A 20,777-nucleotide genomic window follows, 5' to 3' on the forward strand; every position below is an offset into this window, starting at 1 on the left:
GACACAGGCCGCTGTGCCCAGGCCGTCAGGGGTGGGGACCCCGGGGTGGGTGGGGACCCCGGGGGAGGTGGGGCCCGGGAAGGCTCTGTCTGCCATGCTGAGTGCCGCTTTGGACCTGGAGAATGACCCCAGCATTCCCCTGACCTCTGACCCTTCCTTTGCCTCGGCAATTCCTAGATTCTTGGGGCAAGAAAGGTGGGGGGGCGGAGAGAAGGGGGCGGGGGTGCCTCTGGGCCTCCCGCCCTACACGGTCTCCCTGCTCTGAGGAGGGAGACTGCGTTTCTGGGTTCCCGTCCTCCGGCCAGCACGGCTGCTGCAGGGCACGGGGGGACCTCGTCCTGGGCTCAGTCCCCAGGCAGCGGAGGGGACAGCTGCTCCTGGCTGGACCTCGGGTCAGTGGGGCTTTGGCCAAAGAGGTTCTCCCTGTTCCTGGAGGCCAGAGGACCCATCGCTGATGGGCTCTGTCCTGTTCCCTGGGGGCTGTGGGCAGTGAGGCCGGCCAGCTCTGGGCCGGTCCGGGCCCTCACGGCTCAAGGACGTCCTTGGGCTGGGGCTGTAGTCCTTGCCCGTAGCTGCTTTGGCCCCTGCTTGGCTTCTGCCCGTGCCGTACGGCCCCAGGACTGCCCCGACCCCAGCCCGGCCTGGAAAATCTCAGGGACGCTCCTCGGGGGTTGGCCCCCGGCAGGAGACATTCTGAGCTGGCCAGGCCGGCAGCTCCTCCCGAGGGCCCTCGTCTTCCCTGGACGGTGGCTGACGTCCTCGGAGCCGCGATGGGCCCGGCTGCTCTGCGGGGGACCCGGCAGGCCCTTCTGCCCCCAGAGACGCTGAGGCTCAGAGACCCAGGTCTGCTTGGGCCTCGGAGCCTCAGCTGCCCACCCGCTTTGCCGCGGCCTCAGCCTCCTCCCCGCTCAAAGGCCCCGCGCTTTGCAGCCTCCCCAGCTCAGAGGGGGCCTGTGGCGGCGGACGGCTTCTCTCCGCGCCGCCCCGCCCCTCACTAACCTGTGATTGTTTGTGTTTTGCAGGCAGTTTCTTGATTCGGACATGCCTAGGTACCATTTGCGCCCCTTGGTCTCCTTCCAGCCTCGCCTCCCACCCCCGCAGCCCTGAGATTTCATTTCCGCTTTTTGGATTCCTTCCACACTTGCTCACCTCTCCCTCCCGTCTCTCCCATCTTCTCCTTTCATTTTATTTCCTTTTGTATTTTTCTCTTCCTACTGCTTCCTTCCCCGTCACCCTCCCTTGGCTGAGTCCCTTCTGCCCCCACTCTTGATTTTGGCTGCTTTGGTAGTTTCCTGCCCTCGGTAGACACTGGCTGACTTCCTGCTCCCCTCCCCCCCACCCCACCCCTGAGCCTTGCCCGTCCCTGCACCCCAGCGGGAGCACCCGCATGCAGGCTGGCCGGCCAGGCCCACTCCCCGCAAAGTGAAAGAGAAAAGAGGGAGGGAGGGGGGAGGGGCCGTAGACAGGAGCAGCCCGGCTGAGATCTCCTCGCTCTACGCTTCCCAGGCCTGGGTGCGAGCCCCTTGACTGGCCAGGGGGGTGGCTCCAGCCGTGCTCCTGCCGTGGCCACCGCACACCCTTTTTGGAAGTAGGTGGGTGGGCCCAGGCTCTGGACGTGCTCGGGTGGCCCCAGGTCCAACCCCCCGAGGCACGGGCTCCTGGGCCGGGGACAGCAGATCCCTCCCGACTCGAGTGAGGCCCTGGCGCGTGGTGACTGGGTGCAGGGTCCTTGAGACCCTGGGGGTGGACAGCCTCACGGTCCCTAATTCAGACTTTGTCCGTGAGACTCTAGTCTGTTCTGAGCGGAGGGTCAAGGCCGTAACTGTCTTGCCAGGCTGGGCGGGATGTGAGGGAGAGGTTTCTGGGGGCCAAGCCGGGGCGGGCAGCTCATGGGTCCCTGTGGATTGTGGCCAGAGCTTGGTGGCCCTGGGGGTCACTGTTTTGAAGGATGAAAGGAGCGGCAGGAAGGCTTCCAGGGCCGATGTTTGAGGCTTTAAGCTGCAGGGAGGGGAACAGGGTGGTGCCTGCCCCTTTATGAGGGGGGAGCCCAAGGACCAGGTTGGGGGCACAGCAGGACCTTCGGAGGCTGTGTCCTTGTCAGGTCATGGGTGTGGTGTGTCAGGACAGATGGTCACTGTGAATGTGCCCCAGGCAGTTGTAGCTGAGGCCCCCTGGGGCAGTGAGCAGACTGGTTCCTGTCGGGGTGTGCCCAAGGACGTATGCACCCACTCCAGGAGCGGATCCTTGCCCTCCCTGGGGACACGCAGCTGGGTGCGGCCGAGACCTGGTCAAGGAGGAAACGGCAGTGGACTCTGTACCAGGGGAGGGTCACAGCCCTGCAGAGCCCAGAGCAGGGACCTGCCTCTCGGGCAGCCCGGAGGGCTTGCTGGAGGTGGCAGCTTACCAGCTGGTCCTGGAGGTGGAAGTCTGCCGGATCTCAGAAGGCTCTGGGGCGGGATCCCATCGGCTCGGGTTCATCCCTGCAGGGGGCCCGATGTAGGGGCTGTTTCCCTGATGAGAGGAAACTTCCAGGCCCATCAGTACGATCGCGTGGGGGTGTGTGGGCATTCTCTTCAAGTTTGCGTTTCCACAACCAGCCCAGCATGATAGAGGGTGTTCAGGCTGGTCCTGGACACCCCCCTACAAATACCTCATGCCTCCAGGAGGGTTCTGGGTAAAATGGAAACATACCCTCGGGCCAGGAGGAGACATGGCACCAGGAAAGGAAGGGGGAGCCCCTCCTTCCCGGCAGGGCCTCCTTCGCCAGCCCCTAGACTTCAGGAGGACCTCACCCCTGCACCTGAGCAGGGGGCCCCAGCCCCCAGTTTCAGAGGTGGGCTCATCGGCCCCCAGTGGACTTGGCCCGAAGAGGAGGCTTAGGGCGCTCAGAGGGGTGAGGGGTCAGCACCCCAAGACTCGGGCTAGTGCCTTCTTCGTGGGGCTGTGTTTTGCGGGGCAGGAAACCACTGTGGTGGGTGGTACTGGGGACAAGCAGAGTCCCCAGTACTGGGGACACTGGCAGTGCATGGTGACCCCCACCCATCCCATCTGGAGTGGGGTGGGGACTGGGGGCTGTACCGACTGGGCTGGGGCAGCCTGGCTGTGAATGTGGACAAGTGGCAGAATCTTCTGGAACCTTGGTTTCTTTCCACCTCAGGATGGGGATTTTATTAGGGCCTGCCTGAGGTTGTGATGTTAAGTGAGATGAACGTGAAAAGCTCTTAGCAGGGGTCTTGCGTGTGGAACTTTATTAATGTAAGTTGTGTGGTTATTTTCACTGCTACCCTGTTAGTATTTAATTTAAAATACTCGTAATTAATTTAAAACACATACCTCATACCTCCTGAGCCAAAGCCTGTTTTTTTTTCCCTAACCACTCCAATTTTGCCGAAGGAGCCCCACTTAAATACCAGGGACTCACGCCCACCTTGCGGAGACCCCGAGACACGCAAGAGGGGTTGTGACACAGCCTGTGACCCATGAAGAGTTGGGTCAGACCTTCCACGCTGTCCGCACATCTTACCCCAGCTCACGCTCCTGCCCAGGGCTCGGGTTTCCACCTGCCTGGAGCAGAAAGGGTCCTCGTGACCCTTTAAAGCACAAAGGTGTCGAGGAGAAGGCTGGGGGACACTGGCAGTGCACGGTGACTCCCACCATCCCACCAGGCGTGGGATCGGATTTCCCCAGACAGGTGGCCCAGGTGCCCCAAAGGCTACTCCAGCCTCCCCGGAAGGGCCCAGATGTGGGATCTTGTTGAGTTTCCCCTTCTGTCCTGCCATGCTGCGCCATTTACGGGGCCATGACCCTCACTCACTCATTCATTCATCTGTCACATGTGAGCCACGTTCTTTGGGGTGTTAGAAAGGGGGATTAAAGACTAGGACAGGAACAGTCTGTCCCCAGGAAGCTCAAAGCCTGGCCCGGGGGTTCGCCTGTCCCCTCATCCCCTCGATCCTCCATCCCCTGTGTCCCTCTGGTCTAAGAGCTCGCTCTGCGTGGTGGGTGATGCCACTTGGCCGAGCACGTGTGGCATCCAGACACAGCAGAATTCCTGAGGTTCGAGGCCGTTCCCGTGCTCTTAGCCGCGTGGGCACGTCTTGGGATCACGGTCCCCACCGGACAGGAGGGCTGCCCTGGTTGCAGTCCGGGGGCTCAGTCCTGGAAGCCTGCCCATCAGATCACCACCCCCAAGAACCTGGGCCACTCCTGCAAGTGTGACACTCTTTCGAGAAACATAGTTCCCAGAGCATAACGAGTTTCAGGTCGCAGCCTCGAGCGTGGGGTTGAATTTTCAGCTTCTCGGCAGACCCGTTCCCCTTAGGATGCCCGCCATGCCGGCCTGTTGGCGCACGGTGGCGGTGACGCACGTCAGAAGTTGTCTAAACGAGCTCTGATGGGCCGTCGGCAGCAGGAGTGGTAGAGGCTCATACGGAATGACCAGGTGCTCGTGTCGAGAGCCCTGAGATTCCATCGCCTCCCACCCGGGCAGCCCAGGGCCTCCCGTGGACCCACACGTGCTCACAGGCAGGGCCAATACGGGTTTCCGTTCCCCCAACCCCGGGGAAAACGAAACAGCTGCAGCCTGTTTGTGGCAGGACAGAAAAGATGTTTACAACATGTGGCATTTTCTTCATCAACAAAACTTTTTAACTGAGTTTTCAAGTTTTCCCCACGTGGGTCCTCGCTTGTTTGAGCGTCACACTCTCGTCCCGGAGCTAATTTGGGGTGGTTCTGTTTCCGGGGCCTGCTGCCTGACCCCTTTGGCTGGAGGAGAGCCGCCAGACAGGCCTCCTCGTCCAGGAACCCCTCCCTGCCAGGCTTGGAAGGCTCGCTTGGAGTCAGGATGTCAGCCGGAGGCTCCTGGAAGTGGACCGGAGGTGTCTGAGGGGGGGACTTCTCCATGCTGGGTCCCCACTCTGCTGCAAAGGGACTGTGTTGATGGGCATTTTCTGTCCGGCTGGGGGCCCCGCAGGAACTCCCCCCCCCCGGGGCTCTGCTGTGGGTGCAGGCTGGCCTGCCTGCAGCCCCTTTCTTTACAACGGGGTCCCAGGGCACGGCACGCAGGTGGAAGGGCGAAGGACCAGGATCCATGGTGGAGCCTGGCACGGCCTCGCTGGAGGGAGGGACTGGCCACTTTCCCCGGAATGGGCTGGATGCAGAGGGTCCACAGTGTGACGGTGCTGAGCCGACGGTGAAGCTCTGACGCTCCACCCTTAAGGTGGCCCCACCCCAGCGTTCCTGCTTCCGTGAGTGCGGGGGCCCCGGAATCTGCATTTCTGATCAGTTCCCGGTGGTGCAGATGCTGCGGGTCCAGGGACCCCAAGTCTGGGCCACACATTCCCCTTGAAAGTGTACCTGGGGGGCTGACTGGACTTCGCTCAGGTAGAGTGAGTGACGCCACAGGGGAGGGGCGCCCTTCCGGGTGACCTGACCCCAGAGGGTCCGCTGGGGCTGCTCATGAGTCGGGTCCTGGCGTGGTCTCCCCGCAGGCCAGGCACCTCCTGGATGCACCGTGGCTCCCTCTCAGCCCGCTGGGTCTTAGTTTCCTGCCATGTGACACCCTGCCCAGGGTGGCTGCTTGGGTCCCATGTCGGTGGACTGCCGCCCTCCTGCCCTGCTGGGCTGGGTCCTCACGCCCCGAGCACTTGCGCCGGGAAGGAAGCCGGCAGCATCCTGTAGCGACATTTTAGGCAGGTGGCAGCGCTGAGCCAGGCCCTGGGCCAGCGGGAGGCTTCGGGGCTGGCCAGCCTGCCAGGGCCGGGGCCTCAGGCTGGGCCGTGCCCAGGGTGCGGTTGGGCCTCCTGGGGAGAGGACTTGTAATAACAGTAATGCCTTCCAGGCCTGTCCTCAGCTCCTCACCGGCTTACTTAACCCACAGGACGTCTCAGTGAGGCGGGGCAGTGACTGCCCGTCATTGGTCCAGGAAGCAGGGCACAGAGATGTCTGCTGTCAGCCCGAGGTCACGTGCTGTGAAGTGGCTTTTGGAGCTGGGCTGTCGGGGTCGGGGGGGGGGGGGCGCATTTGTTCTGAGCTGCGCTGCAGCGGGCCTCTGGCTCTGTCCGCAGACCTGGGGCATTTGGGGACCCCTGGGACAGAGGGCATCCCTCTGGGTCTGGGTGGCAGCTCCAGGTGTGCCCAGCTGGTCCTGCTGGAGGTGGACCCAAGGCTCTCCCTGTGGACACAGGGAAACGGGTGTCTGCAGGTCCCCGGGCTGGGGCTTAGAGTGGGCCCCACCCACAGGGAGACCCCCACCCCCGTGGGCCGCATCTGGGCCCCACGAGACGGCAGTCAGCAGCTCCGCGGCTGGCGTGGCACAGCCCCGCCTGCTCCGTATCGGTTAGCTGGTACCTGGCCGGGTGACGGTGCTCGTTCTGACATGTGAATTTCTTCTGTGTGTGTACGTGTGTGTCCTGGCTGCCACCGCCTTTAGCGTTTCGTTCGGAAGTGACACTAGGTACAGCTCACTTTTCTCTTCCGCGCTCGCTCGGTCTGTCCTCTTCTGACTTTCGATTTCCTTTCTCCCCCGGTGTCTCCCCTCTCTCTCTGCCCATTCTCTGGTTACCCCGTTGTCCTCGCGTCCTGCCTCTGGAACTTTCTCCTCAGTGACGTGTCCGGCAGTGGCCCTGCCCTGTCCCGCTGCTTCTCCCGCACCCCTGGACTGCGCCATGGAGAGCGGGGGTGGCCGTGGCGCTGTTCCTGCCCCTCCGCGGCTTCCCTCCTCTTCCCTCTGCATTGCCGGGTGGGCCCGGCTGCCCCGCAGGGGCCGGGCCGCGTCAGGGCGCGTGCTGTGGCGGGCCGCTTGTGGTGATGCGTTCCTCAGCTGTGTCTCTGTGAGGATGCTTGGACGGAAACCGGGTGAGGCTGGGGGCTGCCGGGGCCCGCAGAGCGGCCACGCCGTGCCTTGAGGCACAGCCCCAGCTCAGATACGAGGGTCCTCCAAGCGCGCACCCGGCCTGAGGCAAGAGCTTAAGAGCTCTGCCGTCAGGTGGTGGAAAACGGAAGCTGCCGCATAACAGAAAACCCTGCCCTGGGGGCCGCCAGATTGTCTGGGCCCTGGGCCTGCCCTGAGCTGCCCTCAGAGGGGTCTCCTGGCCCCTGGCTCACGCACTGGTCATTACTTTGCGGGTTAGAGACTGGGGACAGGAAGAAACCACCACTGCCTGCTCTGTGCTACGTGAGGCCCTGCCTTTCCACGGGGCCTGGCTGAGGTGGGCGGAGGCCATGCCGTCCGGGAGAGGGGCCACCCCGGTTTTCACCCCCAGCATCCTCCCCAAGGGCGAGTCGGTTGGTGGAGGAGATGGCCATGGAGAGTGTTGGCAAAGCCGGGCGGGCTCCCTTTGAGTCCAGGGAGAGGCCAGGGTGCCTCCTTACTCAGGCCGAGACTGGGTGGAGTTGGGCACCCCTTCCCATGGTCTCCCCACCACCACCGTCGCCTCTGCCCCCTTCCCCCCTCCTCTCACCCTCCCTCCCGTTTGTCATAGCCCCCTCCCCTTTCCTCTCCTCCCCTCTCCATCCTCTCACTCCTGCCTCAGCTCCAGGGGACCCCTCTCCCCCTCCCCCAGGGTGGAGCTGAGAGGGCTCCACACTCACCCTGGGGGGCGCCTGAGTCCCCCACCTGGCATGGTCCTGAGTAAGGAGGGCTCCATCCTCCCTGGACACCAACACCTGGGCCTCTGACCTGTGGCCCCAGCGGCTCTCCCTGCAGGTGGCCCACACGTCTGTCTGTCTGTGTCTGTCCGTCTGCATGTCCCCACCCCCACCAAGAGCAAGCCACATCCGACTTTCTACCTTGTCTCTGCTTCCGTCCAGGACCTTTTACCAGTTTGAGGCTGCGTGGGACAGCTCCATGCACAACTCCCTCCTGCTGAACCGGGTCACCCCTTACCGAGAGAAGATCTACATGACCCTCTCTGCTTACGTTGAGGCAAGAAACCTGCCCCCAGGGCACTCCACCAAAATCACCCGTCCCCCAAGCCTGAGCTGCTTGCCGAGGGGCAGTGAGGGTGCTTGTTAGCCCTGGACAAACCCAGTCAATCCTATTCTCTTCTCCGAAGCCTTCTTCAGTCCTTGAATTAAATCTATGTCCTTTTAATGGCTGTGCTCGCAGTTAACTAACGCTGCTACCTTTAGTGTATGAGTTTGTCCTTGGGGTTGCAAGATAGCTGCAGCACCGCCAGACATTGCATCTATCTTCCAGGCAGCACAAAAGCAGAAGCCTCCCATTTCCCCATCCCCAGGGTCTCAGGCCGTGACCTCCCTTTGAAGCACAGGGGGAGGCTGGGGGCGTGGGCGTTTCTTGCTGTGCACAGTACTGAGGAATGGGGGCGGGGGGTTGGGGTCGGCAGCCAGTGGGATGGTAGAGACGAAGGCATCCACCCCCCTAGAGCCTAACCACTCCAGCTGTAATATGGGGACCTACCTGCGTGACTGCCCCACGGGATGAGGTTTGCTCAGGCTGAGAAAACACACGCAGGGCTTTGCCCAGGCAAGGTGCCAGCTTTGTTAGCAGTTATCCCGGAGCTTCGGGAAAACCAAAGAACTAGCTGTTTAAGAGAGCACCTCACTCGCTGTGCAGTCATTTCCTGTGGCGTTTGAGAGTTAAACTGTGGGCGCACAGACAGGGTCCGGTCAGATCCTCACAAACGTTTTGGGGAGTGTGTCACCCCGATTTAATGGTGAGGCAGCTGAGGCCCGTGTCCGGGACACTTGGGGCCCCTACACGGACACTGGCGCCCGGCAGTGGGTGCCCCGCTGTCTCTCCCGCTTGGCTGTGGTTCGGCGCGGAGGCTCTTGTGCCCCGAGGGGGAGATGGCTAGGTGCGGCTGGAGCCGAGCCCCCTGGGGTGTCCTTGGGTACGAGCCCCTCCCTGCCCTCCGCAGATGGAGAACTGCACACAGCCGGCCGTCATCACCAAGGACTTCTGCATGGTCTTCTACTCCCGCGACGCCAAGCTGCCGGCCTCGCGCTCCATCCGTAACCTGTTCGGCAGCGGGAGCCTGCGGGCCTCGGAGAGGTGAGCCTGCAGTGGCGCCCTGGGCACAGCGAGTACCAGACTGGGCTCTGCACGGAGCAGTATGTCACGTGGTGCACTCCGGGCCGGCTGACCCATGAGACGGAGGACCTGGCCCGGTCCCGTCGGGCCTCCGGTTCTGGGGTTCATCTCACTCGGACCGTCAGTTGTGGGGACCCCGATGTCATGTTGGGGGGTGTGAGAGAGCCAGGCTCGCCCCACAGGGCACAGTGGGAAGGCCTGAGGTGTCCACTTTGGGGCCTCCCAGGGAGGTGCCGGTGACCTTCCTCCCCAGGGGCCATGCAGATCTGTGCTATTGGGACTGCTCCCCCCACTCTGTGGGAGAAACTGGGTAAACATGGGGCTGGGCGGGAAGGGTGACTCTGGACAGCACTTCCTGAGGACTTGTGCTGAGCCAGTGCCTCTTGGAGGCTGGGGGCACGTGGGGGAGTCGGACACCAGGACCAGCGTCCCTTCTTGCGCTCTGACCTGCATTCTTGGGGGTAGGGCAGGAATGGCCGAGAACGTCAAGGCAGTGAGAAGGGCCCCTGCGCCAGCAACAGGGACACCAAGGGTGCAGGGTCACCACTGGCCGCCTTCAGTGAGGCTCCCCACGCACTGTCTCGTGGGCTCCTGTGTCCCCGCTGCTCTGGCACAGCCGGGAGGAAGGGGGGGTGGGGGTCCTGGGCTGGCCATGGTCCTGTCATCCAGGAGGTCACCCCGTGAGCGTGAGTCCCTCTCCATGAGCGGGTTAGCAGGGTGCCCTTGGCAGAATCAGTGGTCCCAAGAGAAAGGGGGGCCCAGCGGGAGTCTGGGATGGGGACCATGTACAGGCACTGCATTGCGGGGAACCAAGCACCTCAGCCACCTCGTGCAAGGCCGCTTGGCGTGGGCGGCTGCAGGACTCGTGCCCAGTGTGCGTTTGATGGTGGCGAGAGTCGGTGCCTGGCCGACGCGGGGCCAGGTGGCGACGTTCCTCCTCCCACCCCCCCACCACTCCTGGCAGCAATCGCGTGACGGGCGTGTACGAGCTCAGCCTGTGCCACGTGGCCGACACGGGCAGCCCAGGTAAGCGCCTGCCCTGGGCTCTCTGGTCGGGGGTGGGGTGGGGCACCGTTGGAGGTCAGGGAGCCCCGTCCCCTGGGACCACCTGGGTGACTTCAGCCACGCTGCCATTTGGGGGCCCCTCACCTGGAGACTCGAGTGCTCACCTCGTGCCCCCCGGAGTTGCTGGGGGGCTGGAGGACAGTGAGGGGAGAGAGGAAGGGAGAGGAGGGGCAGCCGAGACCCCGCGGGACACCTGGCTCTGGGGGCCTGGGGTGGGGGTCCCGCCTCCCTCGGTGGGTGAGCCTGCGGCTAGGGACGCGTCTGACGGGCGTCCGCTCCAGGGATGCAGCGGCGGCGCCGGCGGGTGCTGGACACGTCCGTGGCCTACGTCCGGGGCGAGGAGAACCTGGCGGGCTGGAGGCCGCGGAGCGACAGCCTCATCCTGGACCACCAGTGGGAGCTGGAGAAGCTGAGCCTCCTGCAGGAGGTGAGAGGGCCAAGCCCACCAGGTCCCCACCCCACCCCGGATGGAGCACATGGCCCTCGAGCCGCCCGTCACAGGGCTTAGGGCCGCACGACGCCACCGGCTAGGACGGGAGGCTCATTCTTTTTTTTTATGTATGATTTATTTATTTATTTATTTATTTATTTATGGCTGTGTTGGGTCTTCGTTTCTGTGCGAGGGCTTTCTCTAGTTGCGGAAAGCGGGGGCCGCTCTTCATCGCGGTGCGCGGGCCTCTCACTGTCGCGGCCTCTCTTGTTGCGGAGCACAGGCTCCAGACGCGCAGGCTCAGTAGTTGTGGTTCACGGGCCTAGCCGCTCCGCGGCACGTGGGATCTTCCCAGACCAGGGCTCGAACCCGTGTCCCCTGCATCAGCAGGCAGATTCTCAACCACTGCGCCACCAGGGAAGCCCGGGAGGTTCATTCTTGACCCAAGCTCGGACTGTCGGGCACGTAGATGAGACAAGAAAGGAACCGGGAGGGAAGCTAGTGGGCGGGGCGAGGCCCTTCTGTCACTCGGGCCAGGACGGCCAGTGTCCAGCAGCGGCGCTGACTGCTGACCCGGGGCGCGGGTGGGAAGCGGGCGTCGGGGGCCATGTCCACCCTCCGGGCCCTTCCCGAGTCGGCGGCTGCAGCGCGCGCGGCCCCCCGGAACGCGGCTGCGGGAACACAGTGTCCGTCCCGTCGGCTCACGGCAGGCGCACGCGCAGGTCTGTTGGCGCCACGTCACATGCCACAGCCCGGCAGGGCGGCCGGCTCTCCCGGGCCTGAGCAGGCCTGGGGCTCAGAGCAGCCGCCCGCCCTCCCTGCCCTGGCGGGAGCAGAGGCAAAGCCACACTCGTGCTCCTCTGTGCAGGTGGAGAAGACCCGGCACTACCTGCTGCTGCGGGAGAAGCTGGAGGCGGCCCAGCGGCCTGGTCCCGAGGCCCTGTCCCCCATCTCCAGCGAGGACTCCGAGGTCCACAGCTCGTCCACCTCCCCGCTCGCGGCTGCGGGCCGGCCGTCGTCCCTGGAGGCTCCCAACGAGAGGCAGCGGGAGCTGGCGGTCAAGGTGGGTGGCAGGCGGGCGGGGCCGTGCTCCTGGCCCTTTCCTGGTGCCAGTGACTTGTCACGGCCAGCAGGACCTGGGAGAATGAGTCCATAGGGTCACCTTGACCCCACCCCCACCCCACCCTACCCACATTGGAACCCGGGGACCTCTTACAGCCTCTACTCCCCCAGGCAGTGACCTGCTGTCTCTTGCATACCTATGCTGATGGGGAGCTCGCCACCTACACCAGAGCTGGCCCTGTCTGCTGCTGGGTGGGCCACGGGGAAGGCCTCCCGCACTTCAGGGGGTGCTGGCCCCACCCCCACCCCCGCCCAGGCCCCAGGCCTGCCCCAGGGGGCTTCCTCAGACCGCCACATCACCTGGGAGAGGTGAGGGTGCTTCCCACCTTGACCTGGGGTGCCTGGCCCCTCAGCCAGTCTCCCGTGTCCTGGGCCTGTGTCCGTGGTAGAGCCAGGTCCCGGGAGGTCCCTGACCAGGCGTTTGCTCTCCCGGCAGTGCTTACGGCTCCTCACCCACTCCTTCAACAGAGAGTACACCCACAGCCATGTCTGCGTCAGCGCCAGCGAGAGCAAGGTGGGCGTGGAGGGGCCGCCCACGGGGGGGCGGGGGGGGGGGTGGCTGCTGTGGCCGAGAGAGGGAGATAAGGGTTTTCTTAGGAACATTCCTCTCCCAGCCCAAAGGGATGCCTCAGAGCTAAGGGGCTGGCTTCCCGGGGCCTGAGGCTGGGGTCCGTGGAGGGCCGGGAGCGAGGGGCCCGCCGGGCCCAGAGGTGTCCACTCGGTGTCGTCCCTGGCTCCTACTCTCCCCGGTCCCCGGCCCTGTCCAGCCTGGCCCTCACCCAGCTGCCTGTGTCCTGGGCTGGCCGAGCCCCCTCTGCTCGGCTTCCTTCCCTCCTCTGGGGGCCCACCCTGGTCTTGCAGCCGTACACTCACGCCCAAGGCTGGGGCGGCTCTTGTGCTGGAGGCTGGCCCCGGCCCGTGTCAGGCTCCAGGCTTCCCTTCCAGCGCTCAGGCCCATCACCCGTCCCCCCTCAGCCCGGCAGACAGCCCTGCCCGGCTTTTGTGCTCCGCACCGGCCTCTCCCTCTGCCCAAACCTCCTCTTGCCGCGGCTGCCAGGCTGCGCACCCTGAAGTCGGGGCTCAGAGGCTACTCCTTCCCCGACCCCCACCCAGCGGTCCTCGCTCCGTCTTTGGGGCTCCACAGCCTTGAGGACCTCCTTCGGCAAAAGGCAGAGCCTGAAGCCCTGGGCGGGGTGGGCCGGGGGACGGTGGGGGCTGGGAGAGGGTGGGGAGGCTGGGAGGAGAGCCCAGCCCGCAGCTGGAGTGGGGTTGCCCTAAACAGAGGGTAAAATGCAGGCAAAGGTGCCGCGGCAGGGATGTCCCCACCCGCAGAGGGCCCTGAGGCCGTCCCTGAAGAGCCGTCTCTCCTCCGCAGCTCTCTGAGATGTCTGTCACCCTGCTGAGGGACCCGTCCATGTCCCCCCTGGGGGCGGCCACGCTCACCCCCTCCTCCACCTGCCCCTCCCTGGTCGAGGGCCGGTACGGGGCAGCTGAACTGAGGTGAGTGAGCTCCAGGCTCCCGGCAAAGCTTCCACCCCCACAAGCTGACCGACAAAACGGCTGTGACTCGGGCACAGAGCAAGAAGCCAGGGCTCGAGGGGCTGCGTGTCTGGGGACAGCTGCACGCTAGGGCAGGGCCGGGGGAGGGGGTCTGCCCGGCCCAGCTGACGCAGCCCTGTCCAAGGTCATTTTCTGCTAAAGCGTAGATTTAGAATACAGTCGTGAATAAAACCAGGAATGGGTCAAAACACTAAACAAAAAGCCGTTTTCAGTGGCAGCACTCACAGAATACTCAGTGGGAAAAGTGGTGACAAAGCGGAGCCTAGAGGACACCTGAGCCCACCTGACACCTGCCGAGCGGTGTTGGGAGCAGGGCACACGTTGCTGACAGCGCTCGTGTCTGACCCATCAGGTCTTATAACACCTCAGGCTTTCCAAATTTCCTTCTTGAAAGAAAAAGGCATCAAGCCCTCTGGGCGCCATCCTGAGTCAGGCCTCCTTGGCCACCGGGTCCGTCGCTTGGGCCTGGTGGCTACAGTGGACTATAGCAGTTCCCTGCACGCACACGGTCCCTGAGGAAGTCGGGTCAGCTTCAGTTTATAACTTTGGAGACAAGAGATGCGGAAGCCGCTTTCACGGGAGGTGGAGGTGGGGAGCCAGAACATGCCACGGGAGAAGGCGCTGCGTCGGCGTGGACCCTGCCCGCCACACGGCACGGCGCAGCGGCGGGCCGGCCGGAGGTCTGAGCCAGCGTGGGGGGCAGGCCCAGCCAGGCGCCCCCGGCGGTTCTGAGCGGGTAACGCTGGCCGTCGGGGAAGCCGGGCCGGAGAGGCACCTTCTGGCGGGAGTGCAGGGGCTTCACTGTGCTCTCCCAGGACCCCACAGCCCTGCTCCCGGCCGGCCAGCCCAGAACCTGAGCCCCTGCCGGAGGTGGATTCCAAGAAGTCCCCTTCCCCTGCCCGGGCAACGGAGGCCGACAAGGAGCCCCGGCGCCTACTGGTTCCCGACATCCAGGAGATCCGGGTCAGGTGCGTGAGGGCCCTTCTAAAGCACCGGCCAGCCCGTTCTGCTCCTGCAAGGACAGCTGGGCCGCCCCTGACCTGGAACGGAGACAGCTGTATGCCGGGGGGTCGGGCAGGGCCCCCTGGCCTAGGACAGGGGACAGCTCTGTGCCGGGGGTCGGGCAGGGCCCCCCGACCTAGGACAGGGGTGGAGGATAAGCAGACATAAAGGGCAGGAGGGTGGACCAGAGCCAGAGCCAGAGCCAGTGCCGGGCGGGGGCTGGGCACCTGGTGGGCAGCTGCAGAAAGATGGTTTTGGGGCGTCCCCATCCCCAGCCCGATCGTCTCCAAGAAGGGGTACCTGCACTTCCTGGAGCCGCACACGGCTGGCTGGGCCAAGCGCTTTGTGGTGGTGCGGCGGCCCTACGCCTACATGTACAACAGCGACAAGGATGCCGTGGAGAGGTTTGTGCTCAACCTGTCCACAGCCCAGGTTGAGTACAGCGAGGACCAGCAGGCGATGCTCAAGGTGCGACACGGCCGCGGGCGGGGGAGGGCAGGAGCCGGGACGGGTCCTCCTCTGTGGGCCCTGCGTCTGCCCACTGCCCGACTGAAGCCGGGCCCGTCTGTCACGGGTAGGGCCGTCGGGGTCAGCCTCACTGTCTCTCTGCCTCTTGTGTCCCGGGGCCACTCTGCCCACCCACGGGGCTTGTAGCCCTGGTGACAGCGGCGGTGACGGGTGCGGCAGGCGTTGATCCTCTCCATTGGATGGCTAGCGACAGTCCCCTCTTCCTGGGGACGCCCACAGTGGGGGTCATGGAGCCCTGTTAGGCCAGCGGGGCAGTGGGCCCAGGAGTCCAGCGCCCCGTGCCTGGCTTTGCCCTGCTCCTCTCTGAGTAAGCGGTGGCCCTGGACCTGAGTAGCCCTGACTCCTGGCTGGTGGCCGCAGGGCCCACTGGGCACTGATTCCCTGTGGTGGGGGAGGGGGGTGTGAGCTCAGCCTGCCACCCGCGCCCACCACGTCGAGGGCTCGGGCCTGAGAGAAGACGCCAGGATTAACGGGCCCCAGAGGATACATCTGGGCGAGCAGTTGAGCCAGGGTCCCCGGGGGAGGGACCTTGGCCTGGGAGGGGTTGACTCATCCCACGGGGACACAGAGCAGTGACAAGGTAGCCTCGGGCATGGCCACGGGGATGACGGGAAGATATCGGCTTCCGGAGGGGAGCCACGGCCTGCAGGGTCAGGACGGGCTGTGCGTGCAGCAGCGCTGCCCCCTCCTCGGGGTCTTCTTTTCTGCTTCCTCATCCTTGACGCTCCCCCTGAGGGGGGAGGGCGCTTCCCCCCCACCTGGGCCCGGGGGAGCGGCGGCCGCCCCTAGCTGACCGCGGGAGGCCTGGCGCCCCTCACGGCAGCGCCCCTCCACAGACCCCCAACACGTTCGCCGTGTGCACGGAGCACCGGGGCATCCTGCTGCAGGCCAGCAGCGACAAGGACATGCACGACTGGCTGTACGCGTTCAACCCCCTCCTGGCGGGGACCATACGGTACGTCCTGCCTGCAGAGGGAGGGGCGCGGTCTTGAGGACGTGGATTCTCGTTTGCGGGCCGTCGCTCCTCACCGAGTGTGTAAATCCCCGACTTTCAGAACCTCCACTCAACCAGGGCGGGCCTCCACGTCGGGGACATGCTGCACCAGGCTTGGGGACAGCCAGGCCCCCGGTGGATGGAGCCCCGCCCCTAGTCAGTGACTCACAAAGGAAGCTGGGGCGGCGGGGGGGGGGGGGGGGGGGGGGGTGCGGGACAGGGAGGAGGGCCGCTCCCCGCGAGTCGCAGGGACAGGAGACAGAGGTTACGGCTCTCGGGCGACCGGGGAACCAGAGACGCTAATGCCGGCAGCCTGGCGCCCTGACCGCCGCGTCTCTTCCGCCCCCGGCAGGTCCAAGCTCTCCAGGAGGAGGTCTGCCCAGATGAGGGTCTGAGCCGAGCCCTCCTGGACAGCCAGCAGGCCCGGCCCCGCTCTCCCAGCCTCGTCACCATCTGTCGTGTCATCCGCCACCCAGCCCTGCTCCCAGCAGACAGCCAACGCGCCCCCTCCTCCTGGGGATGCCCACACTGGGCCCCAAGAGACCACCTCTGGCCGGGGACCTGCCACACGGCCTGTCGTGCTCCCAGCAGAGGCCGCGTTTGTTGTCCTTTCTGCATTCAGAACGCACCCTGGGTGGGAAGAGCTGGGAGACGCCAGGAAGGCCAGAGGACAGGAGCCACGGGGGCATCGCTGCCGTTCTAATATTTTTTTAAGCATAGACAGACTATAATTAACATACATCAGTTAGTGACACTGAGACAGCCCGCTCAGAAGTTAACCGTAAGACTGTGTTTTATTTATGTGTGCATCTCTAATGCCCTCACGTAGACCCGCCCCGCTTGCTCCCAAACGCACCTCCCAAACTTCTTGGGGACGCACAAGGCGGGGCAGCCGCCTGGGAAGACCACAGTGAGGTGGCGTCTGGACAGGCCGGGCACCTCCTGGTTGGCACCACGGGGGCACCTGCCCGGCCTGAGCTGAGGCTCAGCGGCACGTGGGGCAGGCCCTGGTCCCAGGGCGTGCGTGTGCGTGCGTGCGTGCGTGTGCGTGTGCGTGTGTGTGTCTGGGGGGTCTGATGCCTGAGATCCGAGCAGCACAGAAGGTGGATGCACCCGCCTCGCAGGAGGGAGGACCCACGTCTCACCTGGACAGCAGCCACCTGAGGTGTGACTGTCCCGGTGACGCCGGCAGCCCGTCCCTGGCGGCACGTGCGGGGTGAGGCAGCAGGCGCCTGGCTGGCGGCTGTCCTGGTGGGAACCAAACGGGAGAGTGGTCAGGGTCCCACCGGGTGTGTCATGTGTCCAGGCCGGCTGGGTGCGGGGAGCTGTGTTTAGAGGTGGTCCAGGCAGCGAGGGGCTTCTGGTGCGGCGTCTCCAGCCACTGTGAGACCCGGGGTGAGCTCCAGGGAAGGAATCGTGACTTCCCCTCTTTGCCCCAAGAGCAGAGTTTCTGAGTCCTGGTGAGAAAACTCCATGGGGTCAGGTGAGGGCAGCCAGTGCTGGGGTCATCCGTCATCAAGGGGGCTTCCTCCTGCATCCGAGGGTGTCACCCTTGTCTTGTTCTGCCCTCTCGTGACAATATCCATTTCGTCCCCTTTGCAGACCCCATGCCTGAGGGTTGCCCGGGACCGGGCAGGAGCCAGCCCCGGGCTGAGAGTCTGGCCGTGTGTCATGCCCAGGCCATAAGCCCTTCAGAGAAACCACGGGGTCTTCAGTGACCTGTTCCTACACTCAGAGGCACATTCAGCCTCTTTTTAGCTCGAGGGAAAACAGCCACCGCAGCACAAGACGCGTCCCTACCACGTCCCCCAAGAGGGGGTGACAGAGGGTTCACATTCCAGACTGAAGTCAAACACTGTCCAGAAACCAGCAGGCCTGTGCCCCGCGCACAGGGCTTCCCTGGAGGCAGAGGCCAAGACGCAGAGAGCAGAGGGGACGGCACGCTCTGGAGCAAGCACTGACGCTGGCCACCACGATGGCCTTGAGGGCAGGGAGGAGAGACAGGTGGGGTGAGTTGTTCTAAGATGGGTCAGTTCCGAGAGCCCCTCCTTCCTGCGGGGAGATTGGAGGTGCAGGGCCAGGCCACGGCCACTCAGGTCAGCCAGCCTGAGGCGGAGGCCTCCGGAGAGTCTGAGGCCCTCTCACCCCGGGCACAGGTGTCTGGGGCCAGCCAACCTGCAGAGCACCCGCTGAGTGGGGCAGGGGGCCCCCGGGAGGGTTTCTGGGAATCGCCCCAAATTCAGGGGCCTCCACGGCCATGGAGGCCTCCAGGGCTGCTTCGTCTGGGCCTTGCGCCGTCTTGGCAGTGACTCGGAACCAGGTGTGGCCCACCTGGTGGCCCCTACCCGTCACCACTTCCTCCTCTCAGGCCAGCTCCCACGCGAGGGCCTGGGTCCGAGAATTCCGTGTGTGAGTCAGGAAAGCTGCTGTCTCGTGCCCGGTGTCATGCAAGCCAGAGACGAGTGGTTTGGGACTCAGTTGCCACATCTGTGACATGGGAGGCTGGTCTGGAGGCCCGTGAGGGTCCTCAGGTTGTGGGGTGCAGACAGGAAAGTCAGGTCTGGCTGTGGCTGCTGTGTTCTGCGAGTGGGGAAGGAAAGATCCAGAAAGCCATCTCTCCTGGACGGGTTTTGGTTCAGTGCTTGCTGCCGCTCAGGCTGCAGCCTCATTGCGCTTGAGGCCGTGCTCGCCTGGAGAGGGCTCTCCGTCCCCCAGGGAGGGGTGGGCTCCCTCCGCTGTGGCCCTAGGGAGGAGCCCCAGGGAGGGAGATGCTGGGCTCCCGGCTGAGCGGCCCCGGCTCCAAAGCGATCCGGCTGGTGCCCAGGGCCGGCTATTGAGATGCTCGTAAGTTTCAAGGCCTCTCTGTTCTGAGTAATCATTGTCTCACTCACCGACGATGCGCACACACACGCGCACACACACACCAGGGCGGCTGCAGTGACGTGGTCTCCCGGCAATCCTCGTCCCCCCTCGACACCTCTGGGGTGGATGTCGCAAGGCACTCGGGGAGGGTCCCCAAATGTCGCCCATGCTGCAGGCATGGGCAGGGTGGCCACACTGGTCCTCCGTCAGCTCTCCTCAGTGTGGGGACCCCGCAGGCACCCTCCTGCATCCCTGGGGCTGGGCCACGTGTTTCCTCGGGAGAGACGACGGGCTGTGGCTTCTTCCCAGGTCCGTGCGTCCTGCGGCCAGCTGTCCCCTGAGTTCCCCTGTGGCTTGTACATACGTGGTTGTGTGGCACACCCCAGCCCCTGCACTGTAACTGCCGTCCTGATGTAATGACTCTAGTTCCCTGATGTCCGAAACCCGAGTGTTAGGCTCTAGGCTCCTGTACGATGTGTGTGCACTTAAGGCTCTGTCCAGTTAAGAAATAAACATGGCTCTTTATGCAACACCAGACCCGCGGGTCTCCGCTTGGCTTTATTGATGCGTTAGGTCTGTTTGCTGGGGCCTTAAATAGCCACAGGGCCAGGTGTTGGAGACAGCACGCATCTCCCAGTGGCGAGGTGGGGGGGAGGGGAGAGAGCCTTGAGGGGTGGGAGGTACAAGGTGGTGTTTATCGTGGTCGCATCCAGCTGCTTCCCTCAGTACCTGGCTGCACCTGTCTGAACAGCTCCAGGTGCCCTTGGGTATGCCACCCCTGTACTGCCAGCCTCATGCCCAGGCAACCCCGTCATTTTATATGGTCAGCGTTACCTGACGGGTGCTGGTTAAGCCCCTACGCTGTCCCCGTGCTGGCCGCTTAAGGAACGAGCGCCGCTAACCTGCTCCAAGGACCTTTCCTTGGTCCCCTGGCTGCGCCCTCACAGCCCCTGTACCGGGGGGTGGGAGAGGCTGACTGACCGCGCGGTGCCCAGCTCAGCCCACGGGCCCTCCAGGGAGGAGGCACAACGGGAAAGAGGTCAGTGGGAGGCCAGAGAGTCCGCTGCGCAGCCGAAGGAGGCCTTGGGGTTGCCTTGCTTCTCTGCGGGGAGCGCCCCAGGCGTGGGCTGCTCAGCGCCTGCTGCGGTGCATATAGGAATCAGGGCAGCCCGCTGTGGGCAGCGGGCGTTAACCGTAGCCTGGCTACAGGGCGAGGGGGGCTGCCCCCAGCTGAGGCCTCCAGGCACAGCCCTGGAGCTTTCTCTGCACCCCTACTCCTCCTAGACCCTCCAGCCCCTGATGGTCTAAACTGCCCATTTTGAAGGCAGGAAGTGATCAGGGTAGTGGTGGGAGGGGCGCTGGGGGGTGCACTCCAGGGGCTGGTCTCGTGGGCCTGCAGGGAGGTCCGGGCTTCCCTGCAACACCTCTGGCTTCCTGGGCTCCAGACACCAGGCCCGACGTCCAGGTTGGCTCCAGCAAGAGCTCCCCCATCTCTGGCCCGCTGCCCCTCCCTCCCCCCAGCACACTCCCACCCGTCCTGGCTGCGTGGGGTGTGGGAGCCCGCCTGCGGCGAGGGAGGGGTCTTTTGGAGAGGAGTCCGGTGCCTGCAGAGAGGGCCCAAAAGCACCCCTCCAGCTCCCAGAGCTTGATTTCTAAACCCATCCTCCGATCAAAGGAACCAGCACTTCCTGGAGAAATGGCTGCTTCTAGGCTGGGGCTGGAAGTACACAAGGTGAGCCTGGAGCATCTTGTAGCGCCAGGAAGGTAGGAACCCCCCCCCCAAGCACCCACACTGGTGGGAGTATGTCAAAGGGACAAGGACCCAAATGAAAAGGTTCCCCAATGGCCAAGACTGGAACAATCTGGGCAGCAACAACAACAAAAATCTACTCACAGACTTGTGGTCACCAAAGGGGAAGGTGGGGGAGGGTAAATTAGGAGTTTGGGATTAACAGATACACACTCCTATATATAAAACAGATAATCCAAAAGGACCTGCTGTATGTCACAGGGAGCTCTACTCAATATTCTGTAATAGCCTGAATGGGAAAAGTATCTGAAAAAGAATAGATGCATGTATATGTATAACTGAATCACTTTGCTGTACACCTGAAGATAACACAACATTGTAAATCAATTATACTCAACATAAAATAAAAATT

The 20,777-nt window shown here is 64.1% G+C and overlaps 1 protein-coding gene across 1 annotated transcript in view; it reads left to right on the top strand.

Annotated features, from left to right (window-relative positions):
- The window catches only part of KIF1A (kinesin family member 1A), an 89,957-nt gene extending 70,812 nt beyond the window's left edge, over positions 1-19,145 (top strand). The window contains 12 exon segments of the mRNA XM_032638263.1: positions 1,023-1,049; positions 7,810-7,924; positions 8,880-9,013; positions 10,017-10,078; positions 10,399-10,544; positions 11,416-11,610; positions 12,106-12,183; positions 13,045-13,169; positions 14,045-14,197; positions 14,507-14,699; positions 15,596-15,714; positions 16,106-19,145. Of these exon segments, the coding sequence (XP_032494154.1) occupies positions 1,023-1,049; positions 7,810-7,924; positions 8,880-9,013; positions 10,017-10,078; positions 10,399-10,544; positions 11,416-11,610; positions 12,106-12,183; positions 13,045-13,169; positions 14,045-14,197; positions 14,507-14,699; positions 15,596-15,714; positions 16,106-16,148 (1,390 nt within the window). The 3' untranslated portion in view covers positions 16,149-19,145.
- The last annotated feature ends 1,632 nt before the right edge of the window (positions 19,146-20,777 follow it).

This window comes from Phocoena sinus, chromosome 7, assembly GCF_008692025.1.
Source record: "Phocoena sinus isolate mPhoSin1 chromosome 7, mPhoSin1.pri, whole genome shotgun sequence".
In the NCBI taxonomy this organism is placed as follows: Eukaryota; Metazoa; Chordata; class Mammalia; order Artiodactyla; family Phocoenidae; genus Phocoena; species Phocoena sinus.